This window comes from Rhipicephalus sanguineus, chromosome 10 (genome assembly GCF_013339695.2).
Source record: "Rhipicephalus sanguineus isolate Rsan-2018 chromosome 10, BIME_Rsan_1.4, whole genome shotgun sequence".
NCBI classification, from domain to species: Eukaryota; Metazoa; Arthropoda; class Arachnida; order Ixodida; family Ixodidae; genus Rhipicephalus; species Rhipicephalus sanguineus.
In genome coordinates, this window is record NC_051185.1 from 61,283,198 (window position 1) to 61,303,846 (window position 20,649).

General features: G+C 47.6%; 1 protein-coding gene across 1 annotated transcript; it reads left to right on the plus strand.

Moving 5' to 3' along the window:
- Positions 1 to 12,290: 12,290 nt before the first annotated feature.
- LOC119372667 (uncharacterized) lies at positions 12,291 to 14,486 on the plus strand. The gene is made up of 2 exons (XM_037643120.2): positions 12,291 to 12,715; positions 14,105 to 14,486. The coding sequence occupies exons 1-2, from the start codon at positions 12,437 to 12,439 to the stop codon at positions 14,390 to 14,392; spliced, it is 567 nt and encodes a 188-aa protein (XP_037499048.1). The 5' UTR covers positions 12,291 to 12,436; the 3' UTR covers positions 14,393 to 14,486.
- The last annotated feature ends 6,163 nt before the right edge of the window (positions 14,487 to 20,649 follow it).

Sequence of the window (20,649 nt, forward strand, 5' to 3'; positions counted from 1 at the left end):
TGTTATATTGGAATAGTCCCATTATTGACGTATTACTCTTCACGAGCCATATGCCGTAAAAATTTTTCGAATCCGTCAAGTCTAAGTGGTGTTACCAAATTATAGAGATCACGTTCCGCAGCTTTCTCTCCCAACTCAACGCAGCGAGCGCGCGGAAAGCTGCGCGCGGCGTGAGGGGAGGGAGGGAGGGCGGAGGTGCGAGGAGGCGACGTCAGCGCCGGCGGCATTTTTTTTTTTTCATTTTTTTCTCTCTGGCGTCTCGGCGCAACCACGTGGTCTGTGCCGCCACTTCCGGTCGGCTTGCGTCGTTCTCGTCGAGCGGAGTCGATCGCGCTGTGTATCGCGCGTGCTTGAAAACTGCGCGTCGGTTTGGTAATGTTGGGTGTGCACCTCGAACGCCGTAGTGTTTTCATCGCTCTGCCAACCATGGAAGCAAACGTGCGCGCTCGTTTGGAACGAATGACAGCTGAGATCGGTTTCGGCCCATACTCCGATACACCGCCTCGTAAGACGGCACTGGCAGACGACCCCGAAGCGCCGCCATTACCGGACGCCAGCATTGTTATCGGAGACACGCTGCGCCCGTGCCTCGGTCGGTCGTGAGAACGTGCCGACGATGCAGTTCTCAGCTGACGAGGCAACACTCGAACGGCTGCCACTCTCAACGGCAACCGGCGATGGTCAAAAGCACAGAAATATTCACGTTTTCGGCACTGCGCATGGCGAAGAAAACGGAACCACGCAACTACGAGCAGACGAGCTGTCGGTGAGACCGGAAGTGCTAATATTAATGTTTGTTCGGTGTTTTTAACGCGATAACATAATATAAACATACATATTATCTACTTATTGAACTCAAAATTAACAACGAAAGTAATAATGAAAGTGTTATCGTGATTATAACATCAGCCAATGGTGGAACTGCCGACAATCGCGTCATATTTTGCGGACTAATACATCATTTGTCGAGAGAAGAGGGAGCGATTTTCAGCTGACTTTGAGAATTTATTGTAAATTCCAGGCCGTGCGCATCGCTATAATATTTGGCTCGCGTGTTCTCGGGAGCCTCGACTACCGATCGGCAGCGCTTTTTGAGCATGCTCGAAAAGTATTGCAGGGCCCCTTTAAGAGTAACTAAATTCAGTTTGTTTTTCGATCGTTTCCTTTTCACAGTGGTTTGTTATATTTTTTCTTCGTTTCTGTCTATTTTAATCTTTTATCAACAATGAGCTACTGCTGAATTATTTATTTCTAACCTATTTTTTTATCAAGCTAATTAATTTCGTAAGCAAGGCGTCATCCGATTCATGGCCCATCTCCCGAGGTGAGATGTACCAAGTATCTGAGAAACAACCAACAACCAATCTCAATTCTAAGAAAGGGTCTTTCCCACTTTCAAATGTGCTGCCAAGGTCCGCCGCGGTGGTATAGCGGTTACGGTGCTCGGCTGTTGACCCGAAGGTCGCGGGTTCGATCATGAGCTCGAGATCATCATTTCGCCTCCTCAAGTGCTTCGCTTAAGGTGGCTGTTTTCCCGTCTCTTGCTATTAATAAATGCGTGCAAAGTAGATCTGAATAAGGCATAGCCAACCTATGCACTAGCTTTAGGTACATTGCAAAACAAAAGAAACTGCGGAAGAAGGCATTCGTAACCGTTGGCCACTGTGCCCTTCTACATTATTTTTTAGTTCATGATTTGTATTAGCATGGTAGCTCTTTAACTAAAGAACAGCCACACAAAAGCTGCATTTCAACTGAAATGTGTTACCGGGTCCCTGCTCAGGTTATCTACAGCTTTAAAATTTAGAGCGTAATAGTTTCAGGTAATGAATTATTTATTGAGTATATATGGATTACAATTAAGCGTGGCAAAAGGGGCCATGCACAGCTGGTACAGTGACACATAGGAGTATGCATTGTAGGCTGCGCGCTTCTTGCTTGACGTGAAAATGTTGCATCTATAACAGTTGATTAAAAAACAATTTTTGTTTCGACATAAATTTGACGATTTCGATACGAATTTAATAGATTTATTAGGAATACGCAACACCGAATTTGCCTTTACACTAGCTTAATTCTTTAACATAAAGCTATCATGGTCTGCACTCTGTTTCCTTAGAAAGATCCGCTAGAATTATGTGTTCTTAGCATTTTTGATGTATATTAGAGAAAAAAAAACGTTCACTATATTTGTTAAATGAGCAAAAAAAGTCGGTCAAATCCTCCCGTCCAGTTATGTCAAACAGATTCACTATGTCCAGTCGAAGAACATTGAACGAAGTAGTAGCTCACGGGATCCGGACCGAACTTCGGTGGCTCTCAGTCTCGAGTCGGTATTTATAGGCAGGATAGAAGCAGCCACCGTTGTTTCAGGGCTCTCGCGTTGCGACAAGATTGTTGCGAAGTGGCAGACATTTCTGCGTCAGTCTTTCATTCTTTACTCTTTCCTTGAATCTCGAAGCATACCTGTTTATTGTAGGTATTCATTTAACGCACGCCTTCATAGAAATATCGCAACTTGAAGTGCGTCACGAGGTCCGTCCGCGTGAGTCATTCGAACTGTATCCTGAAACGGCGAGCCATCTTTCACTGAAGCTTTGGGTGGTGCGGTTGAGGTGCACCTCGTGAAGCCGCTTAAGATCGTTTGGCAGGGTTAGCTGAATGCAAGAAAGCTGTGCATGCTGTGTATGCATTGTGCCTTCGGTGCACCGGAGAGCTGAACTTGAAAGCCTCGAAGTGTCTTTTGTTTGAACGGCGACCTGCCCTGGACTGGGTTTTTTCACCTGGTGTCAAAAAAGTGGTGCGGTGAAGTAGTACGTCCAGTCGATCATTCGCTGCGATATTGACTCGAGCGGCATCTCCGGCGCAATGCCCGACTGTATATTTATGCGGGCTTCGACATCACAATTGCGCTAACCGACTTATCTAGATTTGCGCGGCAAGGTGACGAGCGTCATGTGCGCACTTCTGTCGCAAGTGTGAACAGCAGTATCACTTGCTAAGTTTGAAAACTGGGCGTGTTGGTGCAACATAACTGTAGCCTGTGTAGCGCTACGAATCGACGGGACACAAGAAAGAATTGCACACAACAAAGCGTAAACTTTCAGCGATGAAATTTGTTCCCTTTGCCGCGAGATACATACAGGAAGATAACGATAAACGCGAAGTGCGATGCACGGAAAGTAAACAATAAAAAGAAAACAAGATTGTACAAAGGGATCATCCACTAATGCCAAGCGGCCAAAGTCACATACTCATTTTTACTGAGGCCAACAAGAATGATGAACAAGGAAGTACAATTTCTGATTATGACGCGTGGAAATATTTTTATCTCTCGGCAACCATTCGGTTTATTAACCTTCCATCAAAATGAACTTGAATCGACTCGAGAACGTGCACTCTATTGTGCTAATGAAGTTAAGAACGAACCTTTAGCACACGCTAATCGGACTAGCTCATTGAGCTGTCTATAATCGATGTTTGCACCCTTATATTCACTCTCCTCCAAAAAGGCATGCAGCCGTTTTCGGCAATCATTTAATAACTATACCTGCACCCACGTATTTGTACGCTCAGGCTATTACATCTCCAACTAGTCATAATCTGGCCAAGAATCAAACCAGTGGCATTACGCTTGGAACACCAAAGCCACTGACTCACGACAGCGGTTTCAACTCGGAATCGGGCCTTTAAATGTTGGGCAACGAAGTACCGTTATTTCGCATTTATACGGAATCAACGGCTATTACTGTTATTGTCCTTGCATGACCTACTATTCGAAGCATGTTTCTAACATCCTGCCATTAGCAACCTCACAATTTTAGCTAAGCAACCGTCAATAAAAAGTCATAAATTATACATCAGGCTTTCAGCTACGTGAATAATCCTGAGACTTAGTGTTTAGGCTACTTTTATGTGATATGTGATATACTTTTATGTGATAGTGAACGAAACTGTTGGCTGTAAGACCGTTACAGGGTGAGTTCTAAGGCCTCGCAACAACAACCTGGGTTGCAATAAGATACCCTAGCGTAGTCGTCACAATGAATTACGAGGAAAGCAATCTGGTACAGACGAAAGCTTTTTATTGGGCGAACTGGTGCCCAGGAAATCAATAGTCAAACTACAAGCGATATACTCTGTGCACTGATAGCGGCGGTCACAGTCGTCGGCCGTCCGTAATCTAATCTACGGTAAGGCGAGTCGGCGTTTATGCATGTGGCATCGAAGATTCCAGCATTATCGCTGGCGGCCGCGTTAGTTCCAGAATAAACTCCTCTGTTTGCGTGGGGCGCACAGACTTGTCGGAAGATTATAAAATAATGGGGATCGTTACGAGACATTAGGGCGCAACCTGCGCAAGGCAGTGGTTACGCATATAACGGGACGGTTACATAAAAAAAACACGGTTGATCCCTCCGTCGTAGGAATCGGTATAACACGAAAGTGAAACGTGTCCTAGCAGAACTAGTTGAACGTTTATTATACATTGATATACTAGAGCTTACACAATATCGATTGGTGTTGGCAGCTATAGCACCGCTTGATGAGGACGCGTCCACGTTGACGCCTGCTGGTACATCTCCAATCTGACGACTGACGTCCATGAACATGACTAAACTATTGTGGTAGCTGTTGTAGTTAACATACACCTGGACACATGATATGGTGAATCACGCCCAAACATGGCTTCAACATGCACATAATAAGCACTAACTCGATCTGCACTCTTTCAAAGTGTTATTTGAGGAGAGAAACGGCAAGATGTGCGCTCCCTAGAAGTCGGTGCCAGTGCACTCGAAGCTCTAGGCGGCGGATAAGCACCGTTAGTTAATTTGGAAGCGGCCTTACGCTGGCGAAGAGGCGCCACACGCTGACGCGAAAGTCGAATCTTGTAACTGCGTCATCACCGAATCGAATCACCGTGGACGCCTCAATTCACCGACCATAGAGTCTTCTACAATATTGCAGCGAAAGCCTCCGCCACGCTGAGACTAAAGAAACGCTTGAAGTTGATGCCCGTTTGTGTCACTATGCATTACTCGTGGCCTCCGAGATTGTCTCCGGCAACGCGCGGTTGCTTGTGTTGCTCAGGCCGCTCTCCATTCGCACGCGGAGAGCGTAATCAGAGAAAGCGGTGTGACAGCCAGAAGAGCGTAGGTTATTGGATGCTGAGCTTCATTACCTATAGCTTTGGCTACGCTCACAATCCCCGGAATGTTAGAGTTAACAGAAAGATCACACTACAGCCGGACTAGAAACGCGACGGGGAGGGCGACGCGCGTCTTGTCTCCCCTTTAGTCTGGCCGTTACTTATCACGACTCGAGCGTGGAACGCGGTGTGACAGCCATAATAATAATAATTCTTGGGGTTTAACATCCCAAAACCACGATACGATTATGCGAGACGCCGTAGTGGAGGACTCCGGAAATTTCGACCACCGGGGGCTCTTTACCGTGCACCTAAATTTAAGTACACGGGACTCAAGCGTTTTCGCCTCCATCGATTCGATCCCGTGACCTGTGGGTCAGCAGTCGAGCGCCATAACCACTAGACCACCGTGGCGGGTGGTGTAATAGCCAGGTGAGTGTCGCAGAGCTATTTTTTATTACGAATGAATGCTATGAGCGAGGCTTAGGCTAAAGCCGCCACCTCGCGGTGTAAGGCGTTGGCAAAATTACACTTCTTTTGGAAACGTGCCGCATGTGACTGCCGTAGCAACGGTGCGACGGCGCGTTGCCGGAGATAATCGCGCAAGTCACGCATTCCTCACTCTACCGTTCCCAGACGGCGACACCACTGCGGGAACCAAAAGTATGGAATCACTGCGAGAGATAAAAGGCGCGTTCGTGAAGCCTCTAGCATGTGTGACGGTTCAGAAAGAACCACCAATATGGATGTCTATATTAGATGACCTGGTTTCATTGAAGCGTTTTTAAATCTTTGACAGGTCGACCTTCCTAAATAGCAACATCAGTGTTATGCGTGTTTGTATTTTGTGTGCTGAATATGTATCTAAGTGACATGAAATTGAAAACTATGTGTACTGATGAAGAGAAACGGCGGTGGCGCAGTGGTTAGCGTGTTTGTCACAGGTCGTCGCGGACCGAGAGGTCGTGGTCTCGACTCCCGTCTGCTGAACTTCTTTCTCGTAGTTTTTTTTTGCCATCTGATTTGTGTGTATTTCCGGCACGGAAATACGTCATAAAAGTCTTAGTGGACACCGGCGCAAAACACTTTAGTGTTAGAGTGAAAAAGGAAGTGTGTGTGGCAGTATCAAAATATACAAGCAGGGAGTTAGAACGATTTACACTATAGAGGTGAGAAAAATACTTACATACACGGGTAAACTCTCAACAGTAGTAATGACAATGCAAATCGAATCTTACACAAGCAAATTACATCAATGAAATCTAAGTAATATGAAATAGGCAAAACAAACAGTAATATAACGTTTCGGTGATCGGGTTTCTAATTTCTAAGTCACGAGAAACCCTCAAGTTCACAATAAAAGGTCTACGCGGTATGTGTTAAACGTTCAAAAATAAAAGCCTGGGTATTACTAGAAATGAAGCAGTGGTGGAGAAACAGCAAATGTCATAGCGCATCCAGTAGGGGACCAAACGATCGAAATCAGAACACACACAGAACGTTAATTTTCAACAATACAGTTTATATATCTGGATCAGCAGTGTATATACCGTGCTCTAGGTGCGTCACAAGACACGCGCTCAAGTATACGGACAAACTACTAAAAAACAAAAGCAAAATGAAACTAACATAGCATGAATCATTATAAATGTTTAAATCATTCGCAAAAATTCCATTTCCTTTGCGGGCAATGTGCTCGAAGGTTTGCTGATGCATGCGTCACAGTAAATTCTAATGAACTAAGCTTCGATTATTATAGTCTCGCCATCTCATTCGTGCTCTTCCCCAGAGTTACTGTTTCGCTGAAGAGGAGCCGGCGTGCATACTTCTGGCAGTGAATATGTCTCGAAGGTTTGCTGATGCATGCGTCACAGTAAATTCCAATGAACTAAGCTTCGATTATTATAGTCCCGCCATCTCATTAGTGCTCTTCCCCAGAGTTACTGTTTCACTGAAGAGGAGCCGGCGTGCATACTTCTGGCAGTGAATATGTCTCGAAGGTTTGCTGATGCATGCGTCACAGTAAATTCCAATGAACTAAGCTTCGATTATTATAGTCCCGCCATCTCATTAGTGCTCTTCCCCAGAGTTACTGTTTCACTGAAGAGGAGCCGGCGTGCATACTTCTGGCAGTGAATATGTCTCGAAGGTTTGCTGATGCATGCGTCACAGTAAATTCCAATGAACTAAGCTTCGATTATTATAGTCTCGCCATCTCATTAGTGCTCTTCCCCAGAGTTACTGTTTCGCTGAAGAGGAGCCGGCGTGCATACTTCTGGCAGTGAATATGTCTCGAAGGTTTGCTGATGCATGCGTCACAGTAAATTCCAATGAACTAAGCTTCGATTATTATAGTCCCGCCATCTCATTCGTGCTCTTCCCCAGAGTTACTGTTTCGCTGAAGAGGAGCCGGCGTGCATACTTCTGGCAGTGAATATGTCTCGAAGGTTTGCTGATGCATGCGTCACAGTAAATTCCAATGAACTAAGCTTCGATTATTATAGTCCCGCCATCTCATTAGTGCTCTTCCCCAGAGTTACTGTTTCACTGAAGAGGAGCCGGCGTGCATACTTCTGGCAGTGAATATGTCTCGAAGGTTTGCTGATGCATGCGTCACAGTAAATTCCAATGAACTAAGCTTTCGATTATTATAGTCCCGCCATCTCATTAGTGCTCTTCCCCAGAGTTACTGTTTTCACTGAAGAGGAGCCGGCGTGCATACTTCTGGCAGTGAATATGTCTCGAAGGTTTGCTGATGCATGCGTCACAGTAAATTCCAATGAACTAAGCTTCGATTATTATAGTCCCGCCATCTCATTAGTGCTCTTCCCCAGAGTTACTGTTTCACTGAAGAGGAGCCGGCGTGCATACTTCTGGCAGTGAATATGTCTCGAAGGTTTGCTGATGCATGCGTCACTGTAAATTCCAATGAACTAAGCTTCGATTATTATAGTCCCGCCATCTCATTAGTGCTCTTCCCCAGAGTAACTGTTTCACTGAAGAGGAGCCGGCGTGCATACTTCTGGCAGTGTATCTGTCTCGAAGGTTTGCTGATGCATGCGTCACTGTAAATTCCAATGAACTGAGCTTCGATTGTTATAGTCTCCGCCATCTCATTAGTGCTCTTCCCAAGAGTAACTGTTTCACTGAAGAGGAGCCGGCGTGCATACTTCTGGCAGTGAATCTGTCTCGAATGGTTTGCCTGATGCATGCGTCACAGTAAATTCCAATGAACTAAGCTTCGATTATTATAGTCTCGCCATCTCATTAGTGCTCTTCCCCAGAGTTACCGTTTCGCTGAAGAGGAGCCGGCGTGCATACTTCTGGCAGTGAATATGTCTCGAAGGTTTGCTGATGCATGCGTCACAGTAATTCCAATGAACTAAGCTTCGATTATTATAGTCCCGCCATCTCATTAGTGCTCTTCCCCAGAGTTACTGTTTCACTGAAGAGGAGCCGGCGTGCATACTTCTGGCAGTGAATATATCTCGAAGGTTTGCTGATGCATGCGTCACAGTAAATTCCAATGAATTAAGCTTCGATTATTATAGTCCCGCCATCTCATTAGTGCTCTTCCCCAGAGTTACTGTTTCACTGAAGAGGATCCGGCGTGCATACTTCTGGCAGTGAATCTGTCTCGAAGGTTTGCTGATGCATGCGTCACAGTAAATTCCAATGAACTAAGCTTCGATTATTATAGTCTCGTCATCTCATTAGTGCTCTTCCCCAGATTTACTGTTTCACTGAAGAGGAGCCGGTGTGCATACTTCTGGCAGTGAATATGTCTCGAAGGTTTGCTCATGCATGCGTCACAGTAAATTCCAATGAATTAAGCTTCGATTATTATAGTCCCGCCATCTCATTAATGCTCTTCCCCAGAGTTACTGTTTCACTGAAGAGGAGCCGGCGTGCATACTTGAATCTGTCTCGAAGGTTTGCTGATGCATGCGTCACAGTAAATTCCAATGAACTAAGCTTCGATTATTATAGTCTCGCCATCTCATTAGTGCTCTTCCCCAGAGTTACTGTTTCACTGAAGAGGAGCCGGCGTGCATACTTCTGGCAGTGAATCTGTCTCGAAGGTTTGCTGATGCTTGCGTCACAGTAAATTCTAATGAACTAAGCTTCGATTATCATAGTCTCGCCATCTCATTAGTGCTCTTCCCCAGATTACTGTTTCACTGAAGAGGAGCCGGCGTGCATACTTCTGGCAGTGAATCTGTCTCGAAGGTTTGCTGATGCATGCGTCACAGTAAATTCCAATGAACTAAGCTTCGATTATCATAGTCTCGCCATCTCATTAGTGCTCTTCCCCAGAGTTACTGTTTCACTGAAGAGGAGCCGGCGTGCATACTTCTGGCAGTGAATCTGTCTCGAAGGTTTGCTGATGCATGCGTCACAGTAAATTCCAATGAACTAAGCTTCGATTATCATAGTCTCGCCATCTCATTAGTGCTCTTCCCAGAGTTACTGTTTCACTGAAGAGGAGCCGGCGTGCATACTTCTGGCAGTGAATCTGTCTCGAAGGTTTGCTGATGCATGCGTCACAGTAAATTCCAATGAACTAAGCTTCGATTATCATAGTCTCGTCATCTCATTAGTGCTCTTCCCCAGAGTTACTGTTTCACTGAAGAGGAGCCGGCGTGCATACTTCTGGCAGTGAATCTGTCTCGAAGGTTTGCTGATGCATGCGTCACAGTAAATTCCAATGAACTAAGCTTCGATTATCGTAGTCTCGCCATCTCATTAGTGCTCTTCCCCAGAGTTACTGTTTCGCTGAAGAGGAGCCGGCGTGCATACTTCTGGCAGTGAATCTGTCTCGAAGGTTTGCTGATGCATGCGTCACAGTAAATTCCAATGAACTAAGCTTCGATTATCATAGTCTCGCCATCTCATTAGTGCTCTTCCCCAGAGTTGCTGTTTCACTGAAGAGGAGCCGGCGTGCATACTTCTGGCAGTGAATCTGTCTCGAAGGTTTGCTGATGCTTGCGTCACAGTAAATTCTAATGAACTTAGCTTCGATTATCATAGTCTCGCCATCTCATTAGTGCTCTTCCCCAGAGTTACTGTTTCACTGAAGAGGAGCCGCATGCATACTTCTGGCAGTGAATCTGTCTCGAAGGTTGCTGATGCTTGCGTCACAGTAAATTCTAATGAACTAAGCTTCGATTATCATAGTCTCGCCATCTCATTAGTGCTCTTCCCCAGAGTTACTATTTCACTGAAGAGGAGCCGGCGTGCATACTTCTGGCAGTGAATCTCTCTCGAAGGTTTGCTGATGCTTGCGTCACAGTAAATTCTAATGAACTAAGCTTCGATTATCATAGTCTCGCCATCTCATTAGTGCTCTTCCCCAGAGTTACTGTTTCACTGAAGAGGAGCCGGCGTGCATACTTCTGGCAGTGAATCTGTCTCGAAGGTTTGCTGATGCTTGCGTCACAGTAATTCTAATGAACTAAGCTTCGATTATCATAGTCTCGCCATCTCATTAGTGCTCTTCCCCAGAGTTACTGTTTCACTGAAGAGGAGCCGGCGTGCATACTTCTGGCAGTGAATCTGTCTCGAAGGTTTGCTGATGCTTGCGTCACAGTAAATTCTAATGAACTAAGCTTCGATTATCATAGTCTCGCCATCTCATTAGTGCTCTTCCCCAGAGTTACTGTTTCACTGAAGAGGAGCCGGCGTGCATACTTCTGGCAGTGAATCTGTCTCGAAGGTTTGCTGATGCATGCGTCACAGTAAATTCCAATGAACTAAGCTTCGATTATCATAGTCTCGTCATCTCATTAGTGCTCTTCCCCAGAGTTACTGTTTGACTGAAGAGGAGCCGGCGTGCATACTTCTGGCAGTGAATCTGTCTCGAAGGTTTGCTGATGCATGCGTCACAGTAAATTCCAATGAACTAAGCTTCGATTATCATAGTCTCGCCATCTCATTAGTGCTCTTCCCCAGAGTTACTGTTTCACTGAAGAGGAGCCGGCGTGCATACTTCTGGCAGTGAATCTGTCTCGAAGGTTTGCTGATGCTTGCGTCACAGTAAATTCTAATGAACTAAGCTTCGATTATCATAGTCTCGCCATCTCATTAGTGCTCTTCCCCAGAGTTACTGTTTCACTGAAGAGGACCGGCGTGCATACTTCTGGCAGTGAATCTGTCTCGAAGGTTTGCTGATGCTTGCGTCACAGTAAATTCTAATGAACTAAGCTTCGATTATCATAGTCTCGCCATCTCATTAGTGCTCTTCTCCAGAGTTACTGTTTCACTGAAGAGGAGCCGGCGTGCATACTTCTGGCAGTGAATCTGTCTCGAAGGTTTGCTGATGCTTGCGTCACAGTAAATTCTAATGAACTAAGCTTGCGATTAGTGAATCGAAAGGAATCCGCCAGGTTGCTCCTTGCTAACCTTGTTCCTGTGCTGGCGTAGCGTATCATTCAGGCATCAACAAGTTTTTCCCACGTAGCTTGTTCCACATGTCATAGAGTGAGTGAGTGAGTGAGTGAGTGAGTGAGTGAGTGAGTGAGTGAGTGAGTGAGTGAGTGAGTGAGTGAGTGAGTGAGTGAGTGAGTGAGTGAGAGTGAGTGAGTGAGTGAGTGATGTGAGTGAGTGAGTGAGTGAGTGAGTGAGTGAGTGAGTGTGTGAGTGAGTGAGTGAGTGAGTGAGTGAGTGAGTGAGTGAGTGAGTGAGTGAGTGAGTGAGTGAGTGAGTGAGTGAGTGAGTGAGTGAGTGAGTAGAGTAGAGTGGAGTGGAGTGGAGTGGAGTGGAGTGGAGTGGAGTGGGAGTGAGTGAGTGAGAGTGTGTGTGTGTGTGTGTGTGTGTGTGTGTTGTGTGTGTGTGTGTGTGTGTGTGTGTGTGTGTGTGTGTGTGTGTGTGTGTGTGTGTGTGTGTGTGTGTGTGTGTGTGTGTGTGTGTGTGTGTGTGTGTGTGTGTTATTGCTTCGCTCGTTTGGCCCCCGCGTTGGATGCCCCAATCAGGTGAAAAACACTCGCTTATTTCGAAACTCTTTATCTCTTACGATAGCCACGTTCACCCTCCAGAGCGTTAAACTTTGGCGTGCGTTTCAGGAAATCCGCCATCCTCGTTGTCTGACGACCTGGGCACGCCTTGAAAACTCCGGACGAGCACTCCCTCGTCTCTCGGCGACTTTTGCTTTCCGGTTGCGATCATTATACCTTGTCGTCGCTTTCTTTGGAGCACTGCTTTATAGACGAACGTGGGCACAATATACGCCGAAGCCAGCGTAGAGTGTCGATCCTCCCAGCAGAGGCACCGGAGAACCGCAGCACTATGTCGCCCGCCATGACTGCTTCGGTTGCGTCTCTGACTGTGCTTCTTTTGGCTACGTGTGGCACCGACGCGAGGCTGGACGTGCTTGTAAGCTCCAGGCGGAGGCAACAGACGTGTTTTGCCGAACCGCGGTCGCCCAGCATAGGAGACCGGGCGCTCTGCCCGTACACCAGGACCGTCGACGTGAAGTACGGTCGAATTCCGACCACCATTCCGACGGTGACGTGCAATTGCCCCGGCAGTCGATGCAGTCAGACGGGCGACTTTCACTGCCAAGAGGTTGGTGTCTTGATATACTGAGAGCTACTATCTGATATGAAAGGGCCCCTAAACAAACATTGAAATTACAAAGAACATGCGGGTCATTCTCTCCCGGCGTTTCCCGTTTTTTCGGCCCAAATCGTGACGCCAGCAGTCTCACTTCACGTCACGTCATGACGAAATAAGCTCTCGATTAGGTCCACCCGCGAGAGATATCAGTTGCGAAATATCTCCTACCCCTGCTTTACCATGCAGTCCCACACTCGTTCTGCCTTGCCTCGCGTGACTGTCGTGCGCGTTCAACAGATTTGGCTTCGTCTTGACCGTTTTCGACCGCGCAAGCGGAGATAACAGCATGTAGCCGAATAGCGCCAATTTCAGGGGTGCTATCGCGGAGCGATGCCGTATCCCTTATTCTATGCTATTATAATAATCCACCAGTCGCAGCTGGCTGATCCCGCCGATAGCGCGGACGAACTGTCGCGCTGATTGCTGGGGAAGCGCGAAAAGCACGAAAAGCATTGGCATCGGAAAAGGCATAGTTCCGCGATTGCACCCCTAATGGCCTCAAAGTGCTGTAATTGTCTGCCTGTTTTATGAAGAAATAAATTCAGGGAGGAGATAGCGCCTGTAAGAAGGGCACTGTAGGCGAAAAAGAAACCCAGGTTGCCAGGTTGAAACGGCAAAAATATAGCCAGAACATTGTAAAAACTAGCCAGAAAGTAGCCACCGTTAGCCAAGGGTAGCAAGAGGAGCCAAATGTAGGCACACGTGTGTTAAAACGACCACGACGTTTTTACTTAAATGACTGAATGCAAAAGCCTTTTGAAGAAAATGCGAATATGTACAGCCTGAACCTGTCACTATCAGAACGGCTGAGATTCAATTATCAATTTTTTACTATAGCGACCATTTCGAGCACGATGACGAAGCTTCTTGTGCTGTTGCGAAAAATGGGACACTCACCTCGTTTTGCGTGACCTAAAAGGACTAGAAGTGTGTGTGTGTGTGTGTGTGTGTGTGTGTGTGTGTGTGTGTGTGTGTGTGTGTGTGTGTGTGTGTGTGTGTGTGTGTGTGTGTGTGTGTGTGTGTGTGTGTGTGTGTGTGTGTGTGTGTGTGTGTGTGTGTGTGTGTGTGTGTGTGTGTTCGGGGGCCTAGCTTCTCGCGTTGCGTTTTCTGCGGTAAGATTGAAGACAAATGGATATGTCGTTTTCTTCAGTAAATCGGTCTAGTTTGCAGCGCCGTTCCAGGGCCATTGTCGCTTTGTTACTGCTCGTATTTTTGTGCGGTTTTTTTTTTTCGTGTTTCCCCACCATTCCCTGACATCGTACCACCCCCAGCATGTACCCGGCCACCCAACAAGCCCACCCCCCACCCCTTATACAAAGTGTCTCAACCTGCTTTCAGATACGCGAGGAACTCCAGGTTGCCTACAGGGAACACGCCAGACGAACGACATTACGAAACGAGACGTTTACGTTTGCCTGTGCTTGCATCACCACCCAAGCGAGGCAGGCAGCGTTAGAACGGCTGACAAGGGTCCACGACCAATACGGCAACCCCTACGGCGGACAAGTGCGAGAGCTATGGCGAAAGTACGCAGTGAGGCCGTACAGGAGGCTTCGAGGATTTCTCGGTGCACCTACTGCGGTACCACAGCTGGCCCATGCTCCGGAGCACCAACTTCAAGCTTAATACGAACCGTGAATGCATCGTTCGCCTATATACAGTGTGCTTGTGACGTTGGCGTGGGCTGCGGTTAGACGTGGAACTGTTTATAAAATTCACTTCTTCAGCCTGTGCGTCTTGTTTATTGAGAGATCCGCCGATGTCGTTCAATGGCAATCACGTTCTCCAACGAGGAGTGTCAGGTGGAGAGTTCATTCCCAGCCGCGGTGACTTAGATTCCGATGGATACGGAATGCAAGAGTGATTCCTTACCGCGTTTGGTGCACACGGAATAGACAAACAATTTTCCGCACCGCATAACACGGTGTTCCCGTGGAGCAGCTGTATTCCACAGTTCCATTTGCCAAAAAATGTTATTTTTTTCTAATGGTGGGTTAACTAAGGATAGGTATTGGTCTCTAACTACCCCGATGCTTCGGATCGCCAGTCTTGTACACAGAGATAACCTTTCCGACTTTCAGTACATTTTAGTAAGAATTATTTCTTATTGCATAATTGAACACGGGACAGAGAGGCCACCAAATACATCGACATCCCACATGTTAGTAAGTTACTGAAGCTGAGTCTCAACAAAAGCTATTGTTGCCTTAGGTGACATAACAGAAAGCTTAGCTAAACATCTATCGCTTGCTTTTCCTGCGAATTTGTATAGTGGTACCTCGGTCGGCATCGTTCGTGCCGTTTGCTGCTGTCCGTCAGCCCAAAATATGGACCGACACCTGAGACTGAACCACACCCGGCTGACCCTCGGCCAGGGCTTAGTCTCCCTTCATTGGAGGGGGGGCCCTCACAAACAGGCAATATATATATACATACATATATATATATATATATATATATATATATATATATATATATATATATATATATATATATATATATAGCAGCTTAGCGGCTCTGCTACGCGCAAATCGTGGGTTGTTGGAACGTGGTGCGAGCTGGCATACCGAAGAATAAACGCACAACTTCTAGGTATATCGGTCAAGATCCACTTTCGCGGTCGTATTATCAAACTTTGGGTAAAAATGTCGGCGCATTAAACGCATGCGAATGCATTATTTCCAAGGGATGTTGGCCGGGACTAAAAACAAAAACGTTTAGGCTGTCAAACGTATTATGCAGAACCGTATCAACGAGATTTCAGTGTATAATATGTGCTATAGATTAAGCGTTAAGAGAGGTGTTTGCGATGGTCACAGTGCAGTGAAGCCAACTGTCTCTAGAACTGAACAAATGCTTACGAATGCTACACAAGTACATACATTATTCCGAATGTATTTCGGGCATTCATTCAACCTGTGAATCCAATCAATCATTAAATTAAATTATTTTGGGAACGATCTCTCACAAATAAATCGGGATGTAAAGGCTTAAATATATGTGAGCTCAAAATAAGTAACATTAGTTGACTAACTGGATTCAGAACCTCAGGGACGACAATGCTATATTTTATTTTCACTACCACTTGCCTAATAAAGTAGGCAAAATACATGTGTCTTTGCAATTACAGCAGACTGGTGATGCACAACTAAAAGAATGAAAATTGAGTGGCAAGCTAACCAGACCAAGGTGAACCATTACTGATTCACGAGCAGGTAGCTTCACACTCAGGTGCCTCGTGAAACAGGATGTTGTGCCAAGACGCTCCGTCGGACGGGGTGGTGACCCGTGGTTGCGTGGTGTTCAGTGTCTCAGTGAATTGCATTCAGCAGTACAACGATACCAGTTTTCTTGTGTTCTGCTCACACCCCGTCAACCAAAAATTCGCGAATAAATCATTATTCCGAAAATTGCAGAGTATAATTTCCCCGCACAAAGCACTACTACAAAGCCTCCCGAACACAGTGCCTCATCACTTTCCAACTGGCGAAGGCCCACCAGCGCTCCCTCAAGGCAGCGATCCACGTAGAGCATCAGCGCTACACCACCAGGCTAGCCGAGAAAGCTACGCAGAACCCCAAGGTGTTCTGGTCTTACGTGAATAGTCTTCGGTCATCACGTCACCGCCCCAGCTTCAACGTCCAGGGAAAGCTTGTTGACCGCCCTGCGGAAGTCTGCTCTCTTTGCTGAACAATTTTCTTCCATCTATGTTCAAGCCCCCGCCGATGACAGCGAACTACTCGAAAAATTCTCTCCACGTGATCAAGGCACGCATCCAACTCAGCTTCCCGACGACTCGCGTGATGACTCATTCCTTCTCTCAGCTACTTTTTCACCAGAAGCACTGTCCTCAGCCATCTCCAAAATCAATCCATCTCCCAGCCCCGGTCCCGATGGCATGGCGCCCACCTTCTTTCGACTGCTTGCGCCCCAAGTGCTTGTATTCCTGTGCACTGTGTTCCAATCCCTACTTGACCATGGGACTGTGCCCGCCTCTCGGAACCGTGCCCTGGTTACCCCTGTTCACAAAGGGAAATCCAAGCCCTCTAACGATCCCAAGAACTATCGTCCAGTCTCCATTACGTCGATCATATGCCGCACGTTTGAACGTGTTCTGAACAGCCAACTCCTTGACTTTCTCGAGCGGAGAAAGTTTTTTCCTGCCTCGCAGCATGGCTTTCGCCGTGACCGCAGCTGCGACACAGCCCTGGCTACCCTGAACCAAATCGTAAGTCACAATCTTGACAACCGCGTAGAAACCGACGTCATTCAGCTCGACCTGAGCAACGCCTTCGACACCCTCAACATTTCCCTCTTGCTGGACAAGGCGAAGGAAGCAGGCATTCGTGGATGCCTGCTCGGGTGGTTGGCCAACTTCCTGATCGGGCGCAGCCAACGTGTCTTATATTGTGGCGCCCACTCGAAGAGGATACCTGTGCCCTCAGGAGTGCCTCAGGGTTCTGTCCTTGCGCCGACCCTCTTCCTGATATACGTCAACAACATGCCCCGGGACAACCGCTTCCCCCTTGTGCAGTACGCGGACGACACGTCCATCCTTGCCCCTATCCTTTGTCCCTCCACAAGTGAGGATCTCCAGGAGTACCTAATGGTGATCGACTCCTGGATCACTTCCAACCACCTGAAGCTATCCCCCGAAAAATGCAGTGTAATGAAGTTCTCGAGTGCTCGCCTGCCTGCCAAGCCCTCATACACTATGCGCGGTATCCCTCTTCCCACGGAGGACTCACTGAAAATCTTAGGTGTGACGTTCACCAGCACTCTGGACTTCAGCCTTCAGGTTGCAAGCGTCGTTGCTAGGGCTCGCCGCGTCCTCGGCTTCGTGTCCAGAGTCTCTAAACCATGCGGTCCCGCTACATTTGCCCTTCTGTACACATCACTCGTGCTGCCTATCCTTGAATATGGCTGCCCCGTATGGTCACCCAACCAACGGCACCTTATCGCCCGCATCGAAAGCGTACAAAGAAGAGCCTCGCGCATCCTCTACGCACGCTCCATAAAGTCTCCGCCGGCGGACTACACTACCCGCCTGAAGATGGCCAAGTGGCGTCCTCTGCGACAACGTCGCGCTGTGACCCAAATGCGCCTGCTCTGTCGTCTACTCGATGGCTACCTGGCGGACACCCCCTTATCGTCAGCAGTACGTGTGAATAAACGCTCGGGTCAGCCGGAGCCTCTGCATACACGAACTAAGCGTCACGGCTCCTCCGCCATCCCAGCCGCCGTACGCGAGTTCCTCACTCTTCCCATGAGCGTTCGCGCACCTCCCCCTCGCACCAGCGAAGACTCCAAACATCTCTGCTCTATGTACAGTCGCCATTTGTCCAGCGATTCGTGATGACCTCACCCTCCACCCCCTCCCCCGCCCCCCCTTTTTTTCTTCCTTCTTTCTTTCGTTTTTTTTTCTCTCTCTTTCTTGCCTTCCGGTGACGGGCTAGCAGACGCACGCGCGTAAGGGTCTTTCCTTTCTGTCTAGCCTCGCACGCCACCGGAGGGCTCACATTGTTGTGCAAATAAAAATTATTATTATTATTATTATTATTATTATTAAAATTAAATTCCAGCACTTGTCAAATGGGTGCCGCAGTGCCATCGTTGGACTGCCGAGGGGGGGGCCGAGTCCCCCCCCCCCTCGGGCACCCCAGAGTTTAAGCCCTGCCCTCGGCGGAGGCGAAGCAGGCTAGCCGTAGTAAGAGGTCAACGGTCAAGCCCCGGCCCGGTATTGATCACGTTCCCGATACAGGCATATAATGCTCAGTTTAATCAATTTGTGGGCACCCTTGAGCGCGGCCTGCATTTCTGGTAAGTTAATGAAGCACAATTCGTGCTTTAGTGACCATAGACCCGCACTCGGTGCACTGGGACTAAACGCGTACAAGAGGAAACACGAGGAAGAATGTCAAGGAGCACATAAGAGAGGAAGATAGCAATGCGCAATCGTGGTTTGAAGATATAATGTGAAATACACCAGAGTTCTTCAATCATGCGAGTTGCGAAACTCCCCATAGGCCCCATATATCAAAATCCGGACACGCCATTGGCCGAAATCGCGGGGGTCTGCCGATTGTCGCGTCATCTGTTGACCAAAAAACAAACTAATAAGCGTTCGCGACGACGCCAGCGCTGCGTGCTGAGTTGAGCAACTTGAAAGAAGCACAGGAAGGAGACAGCGCCGCGGCTCTTCAGTGTTTTGTATCACTGCTCTCAGATGGCGCGACAATCCGCAGGCACCTGCTTAACTGGCTACGGGCATGTCTGGGTTTCGGAACGCAGTTTCGCAATTGGTATGATTGAAGAACTCTGAAATACATGACTACGCGAGAGTATATATTCGTGCATGTTATCCTTATTACCCAGCGCATACGCAAACATCTCACTCTGCACATCACGCGTATAAAATAGACGCTACAGCAGCAGAGGCATGCCTAACAAGCATAATGCTGCTCATAACTTGCCCGACTTTCGTGAAGGGATGCTACCGGGCGCATGCGCCAAGCTATTGACATGACCCAGCAGTCTGTGCCCAATATGCTGAGCTCAAGCATCAACACCGCCAAGACGCTGGTATCTTTTTGCGATACCGTTTATCATGGTGTTGATTAGCTTCGATGGCCAATCATGTCAGCAGGAAGGAGCGCCGATCATTTCTTTGGACAAATGAAGCTTCTACGGGTTCACGTGTAGTCTTACCTTCAGGACAAGCTAAAAGCTAGTATTGAGGAAGTGCAAGTAACTCGCGCGAATGCAGATCCAAGGAGATGGCTGCTACTTCAGTTGCGCTGGATGATCCACGAGGCGCGGTTATTTAAAGCACGGGTAAGTTTGGCCAATGTTGCACATTTTGTGAGAGAGGAAAACTTCTCATATTAGTCATCTACCTTGTTGGTGTTACGTCTGTTTGCAACAACGCATTCAGTGCGTTTCAGATCTGCTAATGTGGCTCAACAAGCAAATGTGTAGCTCCACATAATCCGCTGTTGCTGACGGAAATCTTGGCAGTGGTGGAGGGCCGAACGCAGTCTCTGTATCTGTAGGTGCGGGCCGGAAACAAACAAGAACATTGTTGCGCAAGTTTCACCGTGTGCGAAAGAAATCACGGTGCGCGGAACAGGAAGGGTGTGATGCGGCGGTCCGAATGACAACGACGCCTTACCATTTCGTCCGTGACGCACATTGGAAGAGCAGCTCAGTGCTTCAGAAGCCACCTTTAAGATATTACAGAACAATTTGACCGGTCTCACCACTCATTGTTGATGCGAATAGAAAAAATTACGAGGGCATCTTACGCTATCGCTAAGACGACTCGAAGGTGAAAGCCTCATAAGTGGTGCGTTAGAATCGGACAAGCTGTTTGGCTCGTGGCGTTTCATAATGTGCTTGTCCAGCCTCTTCTGGCGTTGCATACCTCTTCGGCCTACCGCACAATTCACTAGGCCCTGGCTCGGGGGCTACTAAAAAAATTTTTTTTTTAGTAGTGCGAGTTTTGCAGCCTCCGATCTGGGTTCCGCGCCGCTCTGTGTTTAAAAGAAATAGTCGAAGTTTTAGAGTACTGCGTATTCTATGAATGTTCAAATTCGACGACTCTATAGTCGGATACAACTTCAGAAGTCCGGAGAGGCCCCGCCCAGATGACCGAACTGCTGCAGCCGATCGCCTCCGCGGCTCAAGAAATAGTCGTGCTGATGCACTGGGCAAGGAGGCGTTACCGGCCGCCCGGCTCGTGACGTCAGTCACGAGTGAGCGCCCATTGGTGCACGCTTGTGTGCATCTGCCTCTGAGGAAGAAATGCCGCAGACTATTAAAGTTGTATCCGACTATAGACGCCCACTGTCTCGGAGTGAACACGCCGTAAGTCCTGTCGCAGA

Excerpts from the sequence above, each read along its gene's own strand:
- LOC119372667 (XM_037643120.2), top strand. The coding sequence starts at position 12,437 with ATGTCGCCCGCCATGACTGCTTCGGTTGCGTCTCTGACTGTGCTTCTT. Across the intron at positions 12,716-14,104 it reads GCGACTTTCACTGCCAAGAG|ATACGCGAGGAACTCCAGGT; the intron begins GTTGGTGTCTTG and ends ACCTGCTTTCAG.